The 21792-nt window shown below is 41.2% G+C and overlaps 4 protein-coding genes across 4 annotated transcripts; 1 reads left to right on the top strand and 3 right to left on the bottom strand.

The window, feature by feature from the left end:
• The first annotated feature begins 824 nt into the window (after nt 1–824).
• Nucleotides 825–5309, top strand: F5Y00DRAFT_1942 (Dynamin family-domain-containing protein). Its single transcript, XM_048005230.1, has 6 exons — nt 825–1674; nt 1802–2324; nt 2417–3258; nt 3349–3745; nt 3899–4667; nt 4725–5309. The coding sequence occupies exons 1-6, from the start codon at nt 1118–1120 to the stop codon at nt 5111–5113; spliced, it is 3477 nt and encodes a 1158-aa protein (XP_047870076.1). The 5' UTR covers nt 825–1117; the 3' UTR covers nt 5114–5309.
• Nucleotides 5310–5764: 455 nt separating this feature from the next.
• On the bottom strand, nt 5765–6991 carry F5Y00DRAFT_256644 (uncharacterized protein; the record flags this gene model as incomplete). The annotated part of the gene is made up of 3 exons (XM_048010442.1): nt 5765–6373; nt 6462–6811; nt 6946–6991. The coding sequence occupies 3 exons, from the start codon at nt 6989–6991 to the stop codon at nt 5765–5767; spliced, it is 1005 nt and encodes a 334-aa protein (XP_047870075.1).
• Nucleotides 6992–7824: 833 nt separating this feature from the next.
• Nucleotides 7825–8640, bottom strand: F5Y00DRAFT_222407 (uncharacterized protein). Its single transcript, XM_048005717.1, has one exon. It carries the CDS (start codon nt 8593–8595, stop codon nt 8356–8358), a length of 240 nt encoding a protein of 79 aa, XP_047870074.1. The 5' UTR covers nt 8596–8640; the 3' UTR covers nt 7825–8355.
• A 399-nt stretch (nt 8641–9039) lies between these two features.
• On the bottom strand, nt 9040–11241 carry F5Y00DRAFT_1778 (RNA-binding domain-containing protein). Its single transcript, XM_048004956.1, has 6 exons — nt 10835–11241; nt 10498–10697; nt 10330–10437; nt 9763–10170; nt 9147–9711; nt 9040–9091 (listed from the first exon to the last, which is right to left on the bottom strand). The coding sequence occupies exons 2-6, from the start codon at nt 10689–10691 to the stop codon at nt 9089–9091; spliced, it is 1278 nt and encodes a 425-aa protein (XP_047870073.1). The 5' UTR covers nt 10692–10697; nt 10835–11241; the 3' UTR covers nt 9040–9088.
• Between the last annotated feature and the right edge of the window lie 10551 nt (nt 11242–21792).

The following is a 21792-nucleotide window of genomic DNA, read 5'->3' as shown; positions in this document are numbered from 1 at the left end:
AACACCACACCTTCATCTCTAAATTGAAGCGCGGTGGTGCGATGCTACTGCTACATGGTATGCCGGTGATTGTAGCATCCGATTACAGCCTCGTCGAAGCTATGCTCCCCGTCTCTACCTACCGAAGTTAATATCGACATCTCATCTGGTTATTACGTAAAAGACAACAGGGAATATACATACAGTACAACTGCGGCCTGTCGATCAGTTAATTAAGATAGATGACGTTTGATGCTGGATGATGATTCTTCTTCTCGCAGCTGATAAAAAGTGAGGTCTTAAATAAATACCTACCTATGTATCGTTCACATTGGATAACGTATATATCTCGGCCATAGCTATATAATAGGGATGAAGAGTTGTGAATTATAGAAATCGTACCTCGGAGCGCAGACGTCATGTTTAAGTATGGACTTATTACCTGTCATATATCATTTCTAATTTTTGCCTTGATGTTCGTGAGAAATGCTTGGCGATGCCACTATTCGGTATTATACCTAGAGCATATGTAATCAATCGCTAGACTTACTAATTGTTCGCGTATCTCTGTTTCACTGTGATATTTACCTATGCGTGATGGATATAAGTATGAGATAATTTAATGTAATGGACACCTTGCAGAGGGCAGAAATATAGATTATGTACTGAAGGTCTAGACAAGGTCCTGAGGTAGCGTCGGAATCTGCCGGTATTTCAATATCCATTTCACAGTATTAATTGTATATTTGCTATGATATACACTGTGAGACCTGTGACGTCGGATCGTACTTGCTATGTACCTTCCCTCGGTTTTAATTTGAGAAGTGACAGGTGATAGCGCGTTTTGATTCTGGACGCGTGAAAAAAAAGTTAAGATGACGCGACTTCCTTAAACATATGTTTGCCTCGTCAACCTGCTACACCTAGCAACCCTCTCCACAACGTGACAATTTTATTTCTTCCTCTTTACCTATCGTAGTCTTATTCTATTGAATTCTATAGAATTCCTCTAATATTTCTACGCGAGACTACATTTCTTAATTTACTATTTACAATACATTGTTCGTTCATGTGCAGTATCAAACGTGCGATATATCACTTACATCTACAATTGGCACTATAATATCGAAGCCAAACAATGGATGAGGATCCTCCTATCAAGCCCGAGCCTTCGGGTTCCGGGGTTCGTTTTATTAAACCAGAACCTTTAGAAGATCCAATGATGGCACCTCCAATTTCTGGGGTTGCATCAGCACAACCTTCACACCGTAGCCCGACTACGCACCTATCTGCTTCCAGTGCGTCTTTGTCATCCGATCCTTTCAGTCCCGTTCGCCAGACTGAACCAGGAATGTCAACCTCCCCGAATGCCCCTATCAAAGCCGACCCGGAGATAGAGCAAGATAAGAACTTAAACTCACCTCATGTGGAATCGAGTAGCACGAATTATCTCGATCAGCTGATTACCGTGACTGTTCCCGAAACATTAGAGTCTGGCGTGACAATTGGTGTCGACCTCCTAGATCAACTGAAAGTTCATCTAAGTACTTTTAAAAATCTCGACGTTGATACGTGGCTCGATACAATCAATACGTTAAAAGAGAGTGCAAAGCCAACGCGCACTGTCGTAGGTGTTGTTGGCAATACCGGCGCTGGCAAGAGTTCCGTCATCAACGCACTTCTAGACGAAGAACGGTAAGATCTCGGTTGCTATTGCTTTCTCAGCCCATCCTCCTTCACCTCTCCTTTCCTATCCCCCCTTTTCACATACTTTAGGTACCTAAATGTGCAATGTACTTGGACGTATACTAAAAGTGTCTAGATTACTTCCCACGAACTGTATACGCGCATGTACTGCGTCACCAACTGAGATTTCGTATAATCACTCGGATGATCCCTCCGAATTATACCGGGCTGAGATTGAATTCATCACTGCTGAAGAGTGGATTAAGGAACTCGAGATTCTATTTAACGATTTGTTAGACGGCAATGGTGCAGTTTCGCGTGACTCCTCCAACGCTGATAGCGAGGCTGGTGTTGCCTATGCGAAGCTAAAAGCCGTTTATCCGCATAAGACCAAGGAAATGATCGCTGAAGGAACACCGCAGGATTTCGCCAAAGAACCGGCTGTTCGGGGGGTGCTCGGTACTACCAAGACCCTTAAAGAGAATTCCGCGAAGAGTCTATATGGTCGGCTACAGCATTATGTCGACAGCAAGGAGAAGATTACCGGGCATGAGAATAAAAAGCGAAACGTCCCTATGGAATATTGGCCCTTGATCAAAGTTGTCCGAATTTACACCAAAGCAAAGGCACTGTCTACGGGAGCCGTACTAGTCGACTTGGTAAGTTTCTCAACCCGCCTCCTAAAATAGAAAATAGGAGCTTTCTTCACTCTCATTATGGAAAGGAAGCAGTCTTAAACTGACTGAATTAGCCGGGTGTACAAGATTCCAATGCTGCTCGAGCAGCAGTGGCGGAAAAATATATGAAGTCGTGTACCGGTTTGTGGATTGTGGCACCTATTACCCGAGCCGTTGACGATAAGACAGCTAAGTCACTTCTCGGCGACTCTTTCAAAAGGCAATTGAAATACGATGGCACGTATTCGGCCGTTACCTTTATTTGTTCCAAGACCGATGATATATCCATCACGGAAGCTATAGACAGCCTTGGCCTTGAGGAAGAATTATCCGAGTCCTGGAGTCAAGCTGCAGAATTGAAAGATTCAATAAAAACCTCCCAATCTTTCTTGGAGGAATTGACGGACAAGAAGGCTGCACTTGGCGAGCAGGTCGATGAGATTGAAGCCAACTTGGACATATGGGAGGACCTACAAAGCCAACTTTCGAGCGGAGAGGTTGTCTACGCGCCGTTCGAAAAGTCTAGGAAGAGAAAGAGGCGTTCCAAGTCCTTCCAGAGTCGCAAGAGCCGCAGCCCGTTCGGATCTGATATCGATAATGTCGATGACGATGATGGCCAGGATGCATACGAGGATGACTCGAGTGATAAGGAAAACTCGCAGTCGATCGGCGCCGGCCAGCCTCTTACCAGCGATGACATTGAAGAGAAACTTGCATCACTTAGGGCGCAGAAGAGAGAAATACGTGATAAAAGGCGAGGCCTTGATACACAAATTGCAGATGCTCGCAAGCAGATACGCGAGGCAAGAGCTGAGCGACAAGGAATTCTTGCTGAGATCAAGGCACGGTGTATCCAAGGACGTAATAATTATTCTCGCGGTGCAATTAAGCAGGATTTCGCTATGGGAATCAAAGAGTAAGTCTCCTATTTGTTAGGACTAACCTATTGCCGTACCAATTATAGCGACATTGATTAGTCTTCCATTTATCCGCTAACAATAATTAGACTTGACCAAGAACACGCCGCAGAAGAAGATGACACAACATTCGACCCCGATCAAGATATTCGCGACTATGATGAGGTTGCTCGTACTCTACCCGTGTTTTGTGTTAGTAGTCGTGCTTACCAGAGTCTAACTGGGAAGCTCCAGAAGGACGACTTCCAAGATCATGGGTTTATGTCTCTAGAAGACACAGAAATCCCGCAGCTTCAGCTGCACGCGAAGAAGTTAACAGAAGAAGGACGAGCAAGTAACTGCCGTAGATTCCTTAATGAACTAACGCAGTTGATCAATTCTATGAAACTATGGGCTAGTAACGATGGAACTCATTCTACACTGACGGATGTAGAGAAGCGGCGCGAAGAGATGCATTTACGCAAACTCTTGAATGATTTGGAGACGGTACGTTGTTGTCTAGTTATTTCTGTCCTATGATTTCCCCGTACTATGTTGCTGCTAGTGCAGATGGTTTTGCATATTCCAACTCTTCGGAACATAACGATTCCAGCTATTGTTAGTTTCTGTACCTACCTAATCATGACTGACATTTCGTAGGGATTCGATACATCTATTAGGGACGCAGTAAAACTGCTTAAAGAGTCGCTTCAAGAGCATGTCTATTCCGTCTTCGCGGCATCTATTCCAGGGGCTATCTCTGCTGCCCCCAATACCGCAAGCGGATGGTCAGCGCCTAAACAATTAGGCGGTATGGTGTGGGCGACATATAAAGCAACCGTTCGACGGAACGGTGTTTATTCCGGGGCCTCGGGTCCGCGTGATTTCAACCAAGAGTTATTCGACCCAATTTCTCGCAGTCTAGCAACGGGGTGGGAACGCGCATTCCAGCGTCGGTTACCAGCCATTCTTGACGAGTTCGCGGCGAAGGCAAAGAAACAACTAAAAGCGTTTCATGAAGCTGCCCAAACCCGCGCTCGGCAACGCCATACCAACATATCAGGAATAGTTACCCTGTCCAGTCAGATATTAGCCCACATGCGTACAATAGAACAACTACCAATTACTTTGCGAGTCGTAATTACTGACCTTCAGAGAGAGGCCAGTCGAAAATTCACCCCCGCTATCTGCAACGCCATGGAGTATGCCTATCGGGTTTGCACAGAGGAGCGCGGCCCCGGTTCTTATAATCGTATGAAAGCAGCAATGGCGAACCATGTTGAAACTTCGCGCTACACCATGTTCAATGAGGCTACTGATACAGTGAAAGCAGAACTGGAAGCGATGTGTCGTACTGTCCAAAAGAGCCTAAGTGACCAAATGGAAGACATGTTCAGTTCTATCTTTCGCGATTACATGAAAGTTCTTGGTAAGTACTTGACTATTATTGCCTGCATACCTATTTTTGATACTAACGCTTCCACAGTTGGCACCGAAGTCGACCGTCGCGCCAAGCTGTCACCCGAAGAACTTGCCATGCGAGCAAATGTTAACAACTTCCTGCAGCATTGCGACTTGATGTTTTCCTCCGTTCTAGGTGAGAAAACCGTCGATGAACGTATGAAAACAGGGGACACAACCCAAACGTCCGAAGCAGACCCAATAAAGGAGGATGAGAACGAGTATGGTGGGGGAGTGGCATCTGTCAAAATAGAAGCCCCAGCTGAGACCCAAGCCTCTATCGACGTACCCGGCGAGGCCAATTCCAACCACGCTATGCAAGATGCAGAGGATAACCCAACGCTGGCTGAAGCTGATGAATTAATGCAGCAACAAATTCGAGCGCAAAGCGTTGAGGACGAGTGGAATTTCTAGCCACGCGTTTCTCTTCCGGGAAACAAGTCACTAGCGGCCTCTGAATCGATAGACTATTAGGGGACCATGTTTCCTTCTATTCAGTTCTGTGAAAGGGTATCGGCAACTCCCCCGGTTCGGTAGTAAGTTTGGTCTGGCTTGGTGTGTTTGTGTATAAAAGGAGTTAGCTCAAGGATAGGTGGTGTTGGCAAGGTGGCTATCATATGTTGGTTGGCAAAAGTTTATAAGGGTAGGTCAAGTGGACTAGGTACCTAACTAGGTAGCTATATAGGAACTGTCTCAAGCTGCTATGTAAACATGGTTCACACAGCCTCATAACCCTCGTAGTCCCAACCCCCAAACCTGCTAATAATTCCGTCTGGCTGTAATGAGGCCTGGTGGAAGGTAAATCTCATCTGATATAATTAATAGCAGCTACGTATGCCGTGTAGCTGAAATCTAAATAGTAACATTGCGAGAATAAATCCGACTTGAGTCTCCTTCTTGGGACTTCCATAAAAGACGAATGGCAAAACTAACGACGCGCAGATATCCCCGTGAAATATCAAAAACATTTGTCCTCCGGTTCTACTCAGATAGGTATTTACCTCGCTCTTTCTTCATCTAGATATCATAGTAATTATCTCAACTAACAATTACGAATCACTGTTCTTATGGCCTCCGTCTTCCATCTACCGGCGTCAACTCGGACGAGAAGGACGATACGGATCCCCGTCTCTCGACGGTATTTTTCATAGGCGTCATTTCTACCGCCTGTCCGTCCCTATATACCGGTGGACCACCGTATATAGGGCCGGGCGTGTACGGAGGACTAGGGTCGTTGGAGGTGCTGTTATGGCGACGATGATGGTCGTTTCTCGTAAATGGAGAGGGGAGGACAACGTGATTAGGGGGCATGATGTTATTATTGGCAGGAGGAGGAGCATCGCCTAGGTGAGCAGCCCGAAGATTCTCTCGACGGCGCATTTCGCCTACCACGGCCGCCGTAACCCACATCAGCCAGGCGAATGCTGACACGATGGAATAGGCGATGATTAGTCCCTCGGATGCCTCTGCTAGTTGTAGTCCGAGCCCGCCGTTGATAATACCCAGGGTGATGGCGATGCGGCCGAGCCACAGGTGCGCGTGCGAGTAGAAGGTTCGACGGCGCAGACGCTTGAACTTGGAATGGTGGGCGAATCCGAGCGGGGGCTGGATGAACATTGCCACGAGCAGGACGATGCCGATGATGGGGTGTGCGTTTTTCGATGGTATTTGCAACTATTTTTTTGGTTATTATTAGCGGACTTGGGCTTCGTTCTATGATTATAAAAGGGGGGGGAGGGGGTTAACTAGGAAGTGTACTTACCAAACTGGAACCATCAGGAGGAATCCTCACCATCTCTATAAGATGTATCCCGAGCGCGGCAGCGGCAATGTATAGAACGAAGCCGACGATCTGGGTCGCGGCGTGGATGATCCAAGTGTGTCGACTAGGTAGTACTCGCATAAGGATGGCGCCGATGGGAAATATCACGACGAAACATAACGCGGCGATGATGCCGTGAGCGGTGCGATACCGAGTCGCTTTATCGACGTCGAAGCCCGCGAACACGCCCAGCCCGCCTCCTATCGCACCTGAACTGCCCGGCCCGTTCCCAAAGCCGCTGCCTCCGGCCCAGCCAGGCCAACCATAGCCTTGGGCTTGTACACTCCCGGCTATGCAGATAGAGAGTAGTTAGTTAGTTAGCTCCTGTCCAAGACTGACATACCTACTCGTACCATATCTAGGTAGGTAGGTATCTAGAGATGGTGAAGAAAAGAAAAGTAGTAGGTAGGTGGTCAGAACTTACCTAATAAAGCGAGGTATAAGCCGAAAAAAGCAACGACAGACTTCATATTGACTGACACGCGGCCCTCGAGTTAAACCAATAAATTTAATTCAATCCAATTCAGTCCTCTTTCTTTCTATCTACTCATATACGCCCAGTTAAAAATGATACTACATCAAGCGTGCAAGATCTAGTATAACTAGGTATAACTCAATAGACAGTTAGCTAGTCGCCTTTGTATGTAAGTTCCAATCCCCCCCATTACTAACTAACGGCCACCCTCTTCCACATATATACCTCCCCCCCTCCCCCCGCGATCCCGCACGCGCGGCTCCCCAGAAGAAAACAAAAAAAATTAAAAAAAGGCCGTTACACCACTGATCGATTCCCACCCCTTGTCTCGGAACTTGGCCTGGGGACTTACCGCCGCGCCCCGACCACAAACAAGATTCGGGACCGAGCGTCCCACGCACCGCCCGTACCCAGCTTAGCCAACCAGCGCTCCCGACATCGTTACACCCTACATCCAATAAACGATAATTTTCCTTCGTCCTTCGTCGACGACTTACCAACAGCTCGGGATTACGTCAGTGCTATCGCTCGTGTTTCCCCCGTAAGACTTCCCGACACCGACCTACATAGTAGGATTGCGTAACGCGCCCCGATACGCACCACCACGTGGATTAGAGTTGCGGCAGCGACTGGAAGAAATCTTGAATGGCGTTTTAATATTTATCTATCTGCCTTGGTTTACATGTAACATCGTTGCTAATTTTTTTCTTAACCATGTTAATAAGTGACTGCCAAGTTAGCACATTGCCATCTAGTAGAGCGAAAAATACTCGTCACTTGACAAGTATATTTCACGTAGACACAGGTACTAACATAAGGGATGTCACCACGGGTTATCAAGACTTTGTGCTACGATGGACAACTAGATAATGGCCAAAACCGAGAATATCAATCATATCACGGTCCCTCAAATATATACTTTGAAATTTGATAAATTGACTAAAGAAAACCTGAGCGCTTATGAAGCCAACTTAATGCTTCTAAAGGCTAAACGAACGTCACCAAGGCAAGTCCAAGCAGAACGCCGTTCCGCTACTATCAAAATCGAATACACCTGACGATGGATTGTTGCAATGATGTAGGCCGGGATAATAGCGGAGCGATTTAGTTAAATTTCCATAGCTTTCATTATGCCATGAGCTTATTTGTATTCGGAAAATGTACCGACCAACTAAAGTCATAACTATCATCATCCGAGGCAGATAGCCGGGAATCGAGGCGGGGATTATATAGTCCTTCGTATTCCGTCAAGCCTGCGAAGAAGGACCTTAGTTGCATAAGCGTACAGAACGACGAATTATCTTGATACCGCCGTTTCATAATAGAGAGCACTCCGTGAATGACTAGATCCGAGTCCACTCATCCTGCCCATGGCTGATTTTTACAGCCTCGAGACAGGGGCTGAGAGGACCCGGTGCAAGCAGTGGTATTCTTCGACGAACACATACCAAGGCGAACGAAATTGATTGCGCTATCTGCGAACGAGGCGTATGTGTTCAAAATGTCAAGGCATCGGGACGCAAAAGTAGCCGCAGAAAAAAGCAGTTGCAATCGCCAATGTCTGAGACATGTTGAAACTATATGCCACGAAACTGTCATGAAGGAAGACTCGTGTCGCTCAGGTTGGATAAGGTGAAAATAAGAAAATTGTGAAACGCAATCAACTTCGTAGGTTGGATAAGGTGAAAATAAGAAAATCGTGAAATGAAATCAACGTCGTAGCAAAAGATGCAAGTGGTACACGGTTCTCCCTGTTGAAACATCCACTTTTTGACAAACGCCATAAAGTCAATGCAAGGCAAGGGAACCAACTGCCTAAGACCCCCGACCCCCGTGCGCACCGTCCATTTGTCGTATCGAACTCACCAACGCCTGCATATCATATCGAGGAGAAGGATGATCGAACAACCGCGTGTAGATGGTGTCGTACATGGTAGGGAAACAAAGATGGATAAGACCGAGGAGCCGAAACCAGAGAGCGAGAGGAGAGACTGAGAAGCATGCCCAAACGCCAGAAACGCAGGACGCCGGTTATGCTAGATCATACCAAGTGTGACAATTCATACCGGGTGCTGAATTGTTGCGAGCGGGTTTACTAGAATAGGGTTAGCTTCTCTAACGACAGACGCGGGGATAGTTGCAAGACGTACCTGAGGACCTAAGCCGCCAGGGGGAGGGCCCTGATGACCGCTGCCACCAAAGCTAGGACCGGCAAACGGACCGGGACCAGGTGGGCCAGGAGGTCCAGGGGGGAAGTAATGAGGCGGGGGAGGGGCAGGACGATACGGGGTACCTACACCAGAATTGTTCTGAGAACGACCCCAAGACAGACGAACCCGTGAGTTACCAATTGGGTAGCCCTGCATCTGATTGATTGCCATCTCCGCGGCGTGACGGTGAACAAACTGAACAAAACCGCAGCCCTTGCCAGGTGGTATCTTAACGTAGGTAATTTCGCCGAAACCCTGGAAAAACGATCTTAGTTCGTCTTCGGTCACATAGCCAGAAAGACCTCCGACGAAAACAGTTGTATTGTTCGGGTCTGTAAATTGGTTCATCGTCAACGGGTTAAACGTTCCGGGCTGCTGGTAGCCATAGTTAGGCGGTTGCTGCTGCTGTACCCACTGGCCACCCATGTTGCCAGCATGGTGCGGAACTTGGGGGGGTTGGACCATCTGGTGGCCGTAGGGGTTGTACTGCCCTCCCTGGTGATTGCTAATCATCATGTTAGAAAATAAATACCAGATATTGAAATATGTTACTTGCCGGTTCTTAGGAGTCGCAGGCGAGACCCTCATAGGCCTATTGCCGCAATAAACGCCTTGCATCTCCACCAGCGCACGTTGTTGATCTTTTTCATCGGAAAATCTGACGAAACCATAGCCTCGTGACTGACCAGTTTGCTGATCGGTCATAATTTTAGCTGACTTGCAGCTAGGGAATCGTGCCTGGAACAGAGCGACCAAGACAAACTCATTGACTTCGTGACCTAAATCTCCAACAAATATCGAGAACTCGGGAGTTCGGTCGTCCCGACGGTCAATAAGACCTCCACCAGAAGCCCAATTCAAACGGAAAACACGGTCGGTGTTGGGAATGGGCGTACCGTTTAGCTGTAGAGCCTTCTGGGCAGCCTCCGGGGTGGCGAATTCGACGAAGCAATAACCGGCACTCCTATTTATATGTGAGAAACTTTTGGTTTGAGATTGTTGGGAAGGAATTGAATAGGTAGGATCGGAGGCGACAGGCTCCTGCCGCTTAGGAGGCCCCGTAGGATCACGGAGCCCACTCGGGCTCCAACGAGGGATATGGCAATAGACAGGTTCATCATACCCAGAGTGACGATCTCGGATGATCTTAACCTGCACGATTTCGTTGAGTGTCGACTGGAATAACGTGCGAATGAAGCCCTCGTCCATCCACCCCGCTAGTTCTCCCATCCTGTATAATTCAATCAGTATTACTCGTTATTATTGAGTGGGGATAAGGTCTGTTTTATACCAAAGGGTCTGACGAGCAGAATCAGCAGGGAAGGGCTGCGTCATGTCACCGCCAGATTGGCCGTTAGTCTGAGCCAAGGATAGGCCTTGTTGGGAGACACCAGGGGCACCGCTAGCACCTTGGGAACCAGCATCGCCCTGGGAGCCGGAGCCGTTAGATGGAGGCTTGCCGTTATAGGGGTTAAATCCGTCCATGGTAACCTGTAAGCAGGTGTTAGATACCTAACACTTTGTAATGATACGATATATACAAGCAGGATCGTATTGGTATTGGAGGTGTATCCCGAAAATCGGATGGCAATGGTAGGTATAAGCAAATCGGGAGATAATGAACATACTAAATCAAGATTGTGGCGGAACTTTGTCAAGTCTTATCGATTAAATTGCGAGTTGATAGTTTGAATACTGGAAGTAAAGACGGCTATATTTTGAAATATTGGTTAATAAATTGAAGTCGCAGCCTGAGGGCATGTGAGAGGAATTTGCTGAGGTAAGGAGCTTAAATGTGTATAATATAGGAATTGACAACTATCAAAGAGATAGCACTTGACTGATTTGATAATCTCAGAGGAGTCGAGGAAGGTACTAGCGAGGTTTGGAAACACCGATAGAAATGCGCATCCAGATGATGAGGAAGAGGTAGGAGAGTACCTAGGAGTTGAAGGTTGAGGGATAGAAAAGAAAGGGTGCGGGGCTGAATAGGAAATGAGGGAGTCTAATAGTTGCACAGTGTATTGTGCAAGATGGACGACAAGGTAGACGATAAAACTCGATAATATGACTCACCTGTCGTGCTTATTGCAGTCAATAAAAGCTGTGTATGGCCAAATGTAGATCTCCTAGCACAGGATGTCAGTACACAGACCTAAATACAGTGTTATTTGAAAACAGTGCCTATGTGCAATATAAGAAAAATTTCTCCCCCGGGTCACTTGAGAGCTCGAGGGATAGTAAGAGCATAGAAGACAGTATTAGGATTGTGCCATGAGCAACGTTTGAGCGTAGCATGTTGTACGAAACATACTAGATAGTGTAGATTGATCGGAGGCCAAACACGCGAGATATTATAGACACAAGTCCTTGTATGGATTAGACTCTCTGGTGAATTATATGAGGGAGTTGTTGCAACAGAAAGGAATTGGCAAAACAGAGGATCAGAACAAAAGTAGTGGAAATAAAATAATAAAAATTAGGTGTTTAGAGAAGGAGATTAGCAGCAGTGTTTAGTTCTCAGTATGTATTGGGCATGGCTTAAGCCGGAAGCTTTTCCAGACGTCTCTACCACAGTGAACTCCAACTAGAAAATGGAATTTAAGGGGAATATTGCTTGAAACCATCCGATAAAACGACTTGCAAACACCCCAGATGCTTAACATGACAAATACTGTCGTGGGGGCAAGAGGGTAGTTATGGCTGATAGATAGGCTGGAATGAATAGGTATGCTAATATGCGCTGCGGGCAAGCACCTAGCAAAGACTTTTTGCTGGCAGAAGAGCGTATAGCTATCATTAACAAAGTACACGAATACCGTGACAATAGAGCCCTCTGTAAGCTATACCCGGCAGTAGCTCTTTGAGCTATTCAGATATTTACGCTGATACTGAAACCCGCAAGGAGGCCAATCCAGCGAACATATGCCAGCCGTGAAAGGGGATTAAAGGATGAATACAGCAACTATGCCAATGTAGAAGGTGCTAGGATTTAGGTAATGATCGTCTGTTTAGATAGTATCAAACCGACCATAGTATCGAGGCGGTTTAATCCAATATATCATCAATATATGGGCCGGCTTGGCCTTATTTGATATTCCTATGGGGAATTCGGTGCTCTTTAAGGCTTGAATTAAGTGTCTTTATCATCCACTGATAATAGGAGTAGGATAGAGGGAATGCGGGAAGGGGCAAATGACCATGACGCTGAAATGCAGAGGCGGAGAGGCAACATCGTAGAGACAATAACTCACCAGGAGAAAACACCCGATTAATATCTAGATCCCGTAAGTCAGAGACTAGGAACCAAACGCCGACGCCTCAGGCTTCTTGTCCGGATGGAAGTAGTAATGCAAGCGTTAGAATCTGAAGCTATGCTCCTAAATTCCGTTTCGACGACCGTGAATATTAGAAGACGCCTGATCAACTAGAATCAAGCTTTCAGGTCGTGTGACAATTTCTATTGACGATAGGGCCAAGGATTCTGGAAAACCTGTGTCTAGATTAGCTTCATAGGAGCAAAAGATAATTAGTTTCGAAGCTGGCATATCGGTGTCTTCAGCATTTGAACTCCAAGTCGCCAAGGTATAGAGGATCCGGTTTTCCTAGTGGGTAGTGTGGTGGAATCCTGGAGTATATATATTTTCCGAGCCAATCCGTTGGGACCAGATATTATACTATGCTTCTTTCGCTGTTGGTGTTGGTATTAGAAGCCAGACCAATGTTTGCGAACTGTTTCAATACATTCGCTATACAGAATGCGGGTGCTGTGGTGCTAAATTCATGACGCAACGATCCGCGTGAGAATTGGCCGAGCAAAATTCAATTATGAATCATTAGTTTCAGGGAAAGACTGCGCTATTGATGGGATGTTGGCCCGTTAATTGTATAAGTTCTGTAAATGTATTTGGTCAGTATTACTCTACAAAGGTGATGAGCGTAACCAGGACAAAAGATAAGCAGGTATACGCATTAAAAATAGCGAATACTTATAAAAATTATTCTAAGTCGACTGATAGTTATGGGGGTATTGAATGGTTGCGGGATGGTGCTGAGAATATGGAGCATGATGCCGAGGCGACAATTGTGCGGGGTTAGAGAATGAAATTTTACTTACTTAGATTCAACTTTTGAATACTTGTGCAAGTATAGTTGAGTGTAGTGCCATCTCGCTAAGGATTTACACTTCCTAGCGCCAAGTACAAACGACTCAATCCTAGGTCTAAATTTCGTCGCAACGGTTCGGCAGTTTCAGATCTAGCTCGAATGGCTGTCATTCTTGTTGCAATGGATGTCTTCCATCCATTTAGAAAGGTGATCAGGTTCCATGCCGTAGGTCAAGTTTATAATGATTGAAGGGGGGTTGATCCCCGAGACAAGCGGATGTGTCCGGAGAGTTTGTATCTGGTAACCGTGAAAATTTGCTTTCATAGGCTCTAAAGCATATATCTCCTTAGGATCGAGATATCCTCCAAGAACCAGAACCAGAAGCCGAATCGTAGAAGAAAGCACGGCGCCGAAGAATTCGTATATTATGGGCGAAGGGTCTTAACGCATCAACTTGACCGAACTGAACATGTCTTTGACAAAAACATAGCCGTATAGACCAAAGAGACGTACTCTCGATGTCGAGCAAGTTTCAGCTAGTCGTATTCTCGAGCACGTCCATGCAGTCTATCCCCTTCACCCATCTGCGGGAATCTTGTAATGTATACTGATATGAGAAGGTCGGCGAGGCGACGGGCAAGAATAAATGATTTATTTAAGCTATCGACGGTTCGCGCTCCATGTGCGGCAGAATTCTTTGGCGAGAGCATTGTATCAAGACGTCGTGCATCACAAAGAGGCTCAGTCGATGCTAGAAGCTAGCCTAGCAAGAGGTGGGGCTGATCGTCCAGGATTTTCTAAAGCTCAAGTCGATCGAGCATTTGCGCGCAACTAGGTATATTGTGCGATGCGGGGCATTGTGCGCTTCATGATGTTCAGCAAATTCCAGGAGTGCGCACCATCTAAGATAGCCACGACAATGCGACGTTGGTGTCTTATATATGCCTAGAAAGAGCTGGGGTTCGATGACGCAGCTTCGGTTCGGGGATGTAGGATCCGAGGGTCGGTCAATCCAATTGCTACAACAAAAATGTGCAGCCCAGCCAATTCTCGCGGCTAGACAGCCTCCAGAGAAAGATGCCCTGTGGTTGCAAGGCCTTATAGGTCCAAGAATTGCAGTAGTCCAGAGGGTCCGGGGAAGTTCAAATGCTGAAGAGCCACCAAGGCGCAATAATATTAGAAAAGGAGTATGTGGACTTACTTTTAGACACCGAATGACACTTTTAGTTCCGAGTAAAGCAGCAGAAATGTAGCGCCTTTGCGAACTCCAGCAAGATCCGAGGGTACCGGGAGACGTCTCTTCACGTTAAAAAATAGCAGGATAGTTCCTTTTTTAGACTCCTAGATATCGAATTACGCCGCAACAAGAATTGGGGGAACCGTGATAATTGGGAAATAAAACCCGCACTGGACCGTTGCGACGATGCGATAGACGAAGGATGGGATACCGAGCAGGCCGCGCGCACACACAGAAAACGCTTTTTCTTTTTGCCAAAACGCACACGCAACCAACAAATTCACGTAGCAGGCAAGAAGGATTGGGGCTCGTGACGTTAATTAGGGTTGGAGAGAAAAGAGGAATAGAAGGAAATGAGTGTGAGGGTGGAGAGTGAGAGAGCGAGAGAGAGAGAAGGAGTATTAAAACAGCAAGCAAGAAACACAAAATCAGAACAACGATAGTGCTGGTTTGGTTTGCGCGTAGTGTGGATGTGTGTGAGTGGGAAAAAAGGTGGAATTGGACTGGGCTGGGGCCCTTCGGGTGGAGGAGACGAGTCTCCAACGGAGCCATGGCCGCCAAACCTTCTTCCATCAGTTGCCAAAGTGGAGCTTGCCAGACCAAGGCGCACCTGCGACTTCAAACTTAAAAAAATAAAGCCCTCTATGAATGCCGCTAATGGAGCTTCCAGTTTATCTTAGGGCAAAGGAAGTACTGTACAATATAGTACAGCTTCGATATTCTAAACCCCGCTACAAACTCTGACGCCTACATCCTTGTTTGAATATATTGGCATAGTGTATACTGGACATCGATTGATATAATTACCTCCTAAGGTCATATATTCTTCAAATACAGAATTTCTTGGTATATGAGCCGCGGTAGATAATTCTTACTGATATACTTACTTCGAAAGAAGTGTCAGCATACCATTGGAAACCACCTACTGGGCAAGTGAAGCACCATTCGTACCTCAAAATCATATATAGACAGAACATTTGGGCATATTAATAGTGTGCTGCCTTGGTTTGCGGGTAGCTCCATGCAGGCGAGCGTTGGTAGGTACATACATTTCAAGAAGCTGCTCTATCGGCTCGTTGAAATAACCTAAGAAGTAAATTCCTCACGTACCGACCTGACGTACTGTACGAGGGTACAATCTATGCAGGTAAGGTCAGTGCCCCCACCTCATGGCACTAACTACATGCATACGTAATATAAATCTCAGAATTGATATTTAATAGCATATACGGTTAAATGGAGATGTTTAACTTAATATAGTTAATAAGTAGCTTTATATATAAATTTATATATATAAGTATAAAATGTTAATGGATATAATAATTAAATAATTATATTAAATATAATTATAAATATAATTTTTTTAAATAAATATTTTTAATATTTTAATTAAATTATAAATATTTAAAGTTATTTTTTTTTTAAATTAAAATTTATATAAAAATAAATTTAGTTAATTAATTATATTAAGTATAACGTTAAAAGTTAAAGATTATTTTGTTATTAATTAAAGTGGCGGAAAAAATAATTGCACGGTAATAATATTTATAAATTATACGTTAATTGTTATGTTAAATTATAAGTGGTTAACCCTAATTTTAATTTTAATTTAAGTAATATTATTATTAAGAGTTTAATAAATTAAAACGGGGTAAAATTAAAAATTTAATAAAAAATAAAAGATATAAAATTTAAATTATATAAAAGTATTTCTTTAATTTAATTTATATCGATATAGTTTTTAAAACGGGTTATATAAAAATTTAGGTTTAAACGTTTTTTACAAATTTCTTTACGCTTAAAAAGAAAGGGATTAATGGTTATAAAAAGTTATTTTCGGAAGAGTTAAAAACTTTATTAAAATTTTTAAATGTTAACCTATTACATCGAAAAATATTTTAGGAAGATTTTAAATTTATAATCCCCAAAATTTTTTAATATAACCTTAATATAATAAACTATATTTTAAAAAACTTAGGTTTTAAACGTGTATATTATAACCGTTTAAAATTACCTTTCACCGAATAAAATTTTAAATTTAAAACCGAGTATTATAAAGAATGGTTATAAACTTACTTTACTTTTAAAACTTAACTTAAAAATAACCCCTATTTTAATAATAAATATTATTATATAAATTAACCTAATTTTATATAATTTATTACATTATACTAACTTAAAAATAGGTTAATTTTTAAACTATTATAAACGTAAGAATTTAAAAACTAAATATTTTAAAATTATTTTTAAGGTAGTTATAAAAGACCTTATTTTATATAGCCGAAAAAAAAAGGTAAAATCTTATTTAAAAAATATTATCGTCTTATATTACCTAAAATTAAAATCTTCTTAAATAACTTCTTTAAACATATAATTTTTTAATATAATAAAATTACTATATATATAATAAAAATAATTATAAAAGAAATAAATAAACTTAAAATTTTTACTATTAAATAACTTCTTAATAACCCTAATTTAAATATTATTAAAAATGTATAAACTTAAATGAAAAATTAATTAAATATTAATTATTATATATAATTGTTAACTTTATAAAAGTTATATAAAGTTATTTTAAAAACCTAAAAAGCCATACTTAAAAATTTCTTAAAAACGTTATTTTATTCGATGTATAATCAAGTAAAATCATATTTAAAATTAGGTAATAGGTAATAAAAATATTAAATTTATTATAATTTTTATAATATATTAAAAAGTTTATTATTTTATTAACATTTTATATTTTTACATATAAATTTATATATAAAGGTACTTATTAACTATATTAGGTTAAATATCCTTATTTAATATAATACTATTAATTATTAACCTTAAGATTTATAATACCTCTTTACAAAGTACAAAGTGGATACATGCCTATACAAGAGGTACCTAGCTACATATACTTGATAATGGAACGGAATCTCGCAGAAATATATTGTATTTGTATAGGATGTATTTATAGCGGTTGCTGTGGCCTCCAAAATTCCTAAGTGCTCATATTATTTCTTTGCATGGGACGATACGAGAGAAATCATTGCATTGAAGGTGTCAATAAGGCTGGTCTTTATTTTCAATACTACCCTAGGTATCTTATAGACACTTATTATTCCGTAACCCTGAACATGAATAGGTTAGTAGGTAGGGATTTACTCTCTCGGTTTTACATACGATCTATAATATACCTTTCTATCAAAATCTGACATAGGTAAACTTAGTATCAACTTTTATTAGTAGGTACCGCATGATTTATGAACGTGAAGTTCCTTACGGTTGTAAGTTCTCTTTGATAACTTGGCTAATTCCGTAATAGGACGTATGCACTATAGTCCAAAGTCAAGTCAACTTCCAATGCTTCCAATTTTAATGTGTATTTACTTCCTTGATACATCAGCGCCCAATATACATATTCACTTTTATTCTAAACCTTCCGGCAATTACATTAATTGCTATTGCTACAGCTGAGGAACATGATGTCTTACCTTTTAGGAATCTCGTTTATTAAGCACTTGTGCATGTAACCTTATTGTTCGTAAAGAATTTTGATGTATTTACTCTATCCGCGAGGTCCATGTCTGCTAGGTACTGATAACTTAACATTGTCCTGCAGGTCTTGTTTTGAAACGTGTCTTTTCAGATCCAAACGGACTGTAATTTCTTAGTTAAGGACATTTATGCGATCCATCAATCTCTTGATCTAGGCCTTGAATTATTATCAGTTACGCTTGAGGAAACTTCGGAAATATACCTAGGTAGGTAGTGAGGCCGTCACTTAAACGGACCCGTAAAAAGCTTAGGGATGGCTGGTAAGTTGGTTGGCTGGTTAACATACTAAGTAACTATTTGATACGTCAAGTAGGGGGACATTTTCTGCCATGTCCACTCGACTTGACTGGAGTTTACACCGGCCTCTGCGATGTGTGTAGCAACATCCGGGCACTACCGCAAACGAGTCGAGATTGGTTGTGCGACGGCGCAATAGCACGTGTGTGCGAGGGGGAGGGCGATGAAATCTGGGACCGGATCTCGAATCATAAAATGGCTCTCACCCCGGGAAATGCGACGATCTGCAAGATCCCTGCTTGGTTGGCGGCCTGAATGCAGATTGCGAAATGACAAGCATCATTTCGAAATACTGTACCTTTTTTTCTTTTACAACAGACCGTGCGACTTGGTTAGGACATTTGAACCAGTATATATGAGGTAAATATTTCATATATAAAATATAAGCCAATGTGCGAACTAGGAAAGACGCACAAAGATGTAGGTATTGCGCACATTAAATTTGTATTAGAGAAACTTCAATATTTTTTTCTGACAGACGCAAAAAAAAAATGGACGATCAGATGGGTCTTGGCTTTCCTAGGGCTGCTGTACCTACCAAGTACTTAACCTACCTAGTACTTAAATATGTACATATACTTAACTACTTTTAAATATATTGGCTTTTATAAATCTTGGGGTTGATATTTAATAGTATATATGGCTAAGTGGGGATGTTTAATTTAATATAGTTAATAAGTAATTTTATATATAAATTTATATGTATAGGTATAAAATGTTAATGGATATGATAATTAAATAATTATATTAAGTGTAATTATGAATATAATTTTTTTGAATAGATATTTTTAATATTTTAATTAAATTGTGAGTATTTAAGGTTATTTTTTTTTTAAATTAAAATTTATATAAAGATGAATTTAGTTAATTAATTATATTGGGTGTAACGTTAAAGGTTAGAGGTTATTTTGTTGTTAATTAAAGCGGCGAAGAGGATGGTTGTACGGTAATAATATTTACGAATTATATGTTAATTGTTACGTTAAATTATAAACGGTTAGTTTTAATTTTAATCTTGATTTAAGTAATATTATTATTGAGAATTTGATGAGTTAAAACGGGGTAAAACTAAAGATTTAACGAGAGATAAGAGATATGAAATTTAGGTTGTACGAAAGTATTTCTTTGGTTTGATTTATATCGATATAGCCTTTAAAACGGGTTATACGAAAGCTTAGGTTTAAACGTTTTTTACGGGTTTTTTTACGTTTAAAAAGAAAGGGATTGGTGGTTATAAAAAGTTATTTTTAAAGAAGTTAAAAGTTTTATTAAGATTTTTAAACGTTAGTTTATTATATTGGGAGATATTTTAGGGAAACCTTAAATTTGTGGTTTTTGAAATTTTTTAATACGGTCTTAATGTAATAAGTTGTGTTTTAAAAGGTTTAAGTTTTAAATGCGTATGTTATAGTTGTTTAAAATTGCCTTTTATCGAGTAAAATTTTAAATTTAGGGTTAAGTATTATAAGGAGTGGTTATAGGCTTATTTTATCCTTAAAATTTAACTTAAAAATAACCTTTATTTTAACGATAAGTGTTATTATATAAATTAACTTAATTTTATATAATTTGTTATGTTATACTAATTTAAAAATAGGTTAATTTTTAAGTTATTATAAATGTAAAAATTTAAAGGTTAAATATTTTAGGGTTATTTTTAAAGTAGTTATAAAGGATTTTGTTTTATATAGTTGAAAAAGGAGGGTAAGATTTTGTTTAAAAAATATTATTGTTTTATATTATCTAAAGTTAAGGCTTTTTTAGATAATTTTTTTAAACGTATAATTTTTTAATATAACGGGGTTATTGTATATATAGTAAAAATAATTATAAAAAAAATGAATAGGTTTAAAATTTTTGTTATTAAGTGGCTTTTTAATAGCTTTAATTTAAATGTTATTGAAAATGTATAGGTTTAAATGAAAGATTGGTTAGATATTAATTATCATGTGTAATTATTAATTTTATAAAAGTTATATAAGGTTATTTTAAAAGCTTGGAAGGTTGTGCCTAAGAATTTTTTAAGGACGTTATTTTATTTGATATATAATTAAGTAAAATTGTATTTAAAATTAGGTAATAAGTAATAAAAGTATTGAATTTATTATAATTTCCATAATATATTAAAAAATTTATTATTTTATTAATATTTTATATCTTTATATATAAATTTGTATGTAAAAGTATTTATTAATTATATTGGGTTAAATATCTTCATTTAGTGTAATGTTATTAATTATTAACTTTAAGATTTATATATCGAAGCCATTAGGTATGTACCTATGTGCCTGTATAGAATCCAAGAAAGGGTGTCCATTTGTTTCTATAGTGTATGTAAGCATCGATTTTGGTAGCTATTTTAGACCAGCAAACTTTTTTTTTTCCTTTTTCTCCCACATCGTTGGTTTCCCGGCTTGCGAGCAATTACGCGCATGCAACTAACCACTTGATCCGCAATCGGGATCCAATACTTTTGTACTTTCCTTTTCTTCTTCATACTATTCGTGCAAGACGATCGCATACCTCCTAGGTACATGTATCCGATTCAACCAAGTTTGTATAGTACAAGAGACGGGCTGCAAGGCACAATATGCTAACCTTTTTGTATCCACCAGTACAACCCACCAAAACTACACAGATGCCTTTTAGTAAAACTTAGCAAACGCGAGAAATAAATTTTCTTCGAAACCGGAGTGATTTTCGTTTCAAGTCTCACAGCAGCCAGCAGCACGATCTATCCAGGTATAGTACGAGTCTCTACTACGAAATGTTGGGGTGTAGCACCTATCCCTCAGAAGTTCGCCTGGTAAATTTCTACGTCATCCCCATGGTTTGGTGTCGAGTAGTGTGACTACGCTAAGATCAAAGCTTGCGGCCGTCTGTGCACAACGGATCTTCCGGGCTTCCGATCTTTTGCTCACAATTTGAACGGACTCACTGAATCGCGCCAATGAGCTGGTATATCATTCCCTCGGTAATGGCTCTATACTAGTGATATCCTCTTTCGTAGGTCTACCATTTCGAGGGTGTCGTGCTCATAGCTAGACTTCATTTCGACGAGGTAACCCTATGTTAAGCTGCTCATGTATTACTCGTATCAGGGCGAATATTTTCAGCTCTATTCGTTGATAAAGTTTATCAATCTTGAAGCATGACACACTGGATAAGTCTATACCGGCAGATTCAGAGTGAGTTAACTCGCGGCTTTGATGCAGAGGCAGAAGCTTGTCACCTAGTCAACAAGTAGTTAACCTCCGCGAAGTCAATCTCCGCAACACGGGTTCTTCCAAGACATGGATCTACTATGTAGCTCTAGGTTCTGTCATAAAACGTAACGCGCAATGAAGGTTCAGGCCGAGCTCGGTACCATCATATACTTAGCAACTCTAAAGGCGA

Source organism: Daldinia vernicosa (genome assembly GCF_022497035.1).
Source record: "Daldinia vernicosa strain CBS 139.73 unplaced genomic scaffold F5Y00scaffold_1, whole genome shotgun sequence".
NCBI classification, from domain to species: Eukaryota; Fungi; Ascomycota; class Sordariomycetes; order Xylariales; family Hypoxylaceae; genus Daldinia; species Daldinia vernicosa.
The sequence above is the reverse complement of the archived record's forward strand: the minus strand, read 5'-3'. Positions and strand labels throughout refer to the sequence as shown.

Bases quoted from the DNA above. Each gene is read 5' to 3' on its own strand.
- F5Y00DRAFT_1778 (XM_048004956.1), bottom strand. From the start codon at position 10,691: ATGGACGGATTTAACCCCTATAACGGCAAGCCTCCATCTAACGGCTCC. The intron at 10,438-10,497 runs GTATAAAACAGA...TGAATTATACAG, and splicing joins TCTGCTCGTCAGACCCTTTG to GATGGGAGAACTAGCGGGGT. The intron at 10,171-10,329 runs GTATGATGAACC...ACATATAAATAG, and splicing joins ATCCGAGATCGTCACTCTGG to GAGTGCCGGTTATTGCTTCG.
- F5Y00DRAFT_222407 (XM_048005717.1), bottom strand. From the start codon at position 8,595: ATGACAGTTTCGTGGCATATAGTTTCAACATGTCTCAGACATTGGCGA.
- F5Y00DRAFT_1942 (XM_048005230.1), top strand. From the start codon at position 1,118: ATGGATGAGGATCCTCCTATCAAGCCCGAGCCTTCGGGTTCCGGGGTT. The intron at 1,675-1,801 runs GTAAGATCTCGG...AAAAGTGTCTAG, and splicing joins GCACTTCTAGACGAAGAACG to ATTACTTCCCACGAACTGTA. The intron at 3,746-3,898 runs GTACGTTGTTGT...GACATTTCGTAG, and splicing joins TCTTGAATGATTTGGAGACG to GGATTCGATACATCTATTAG.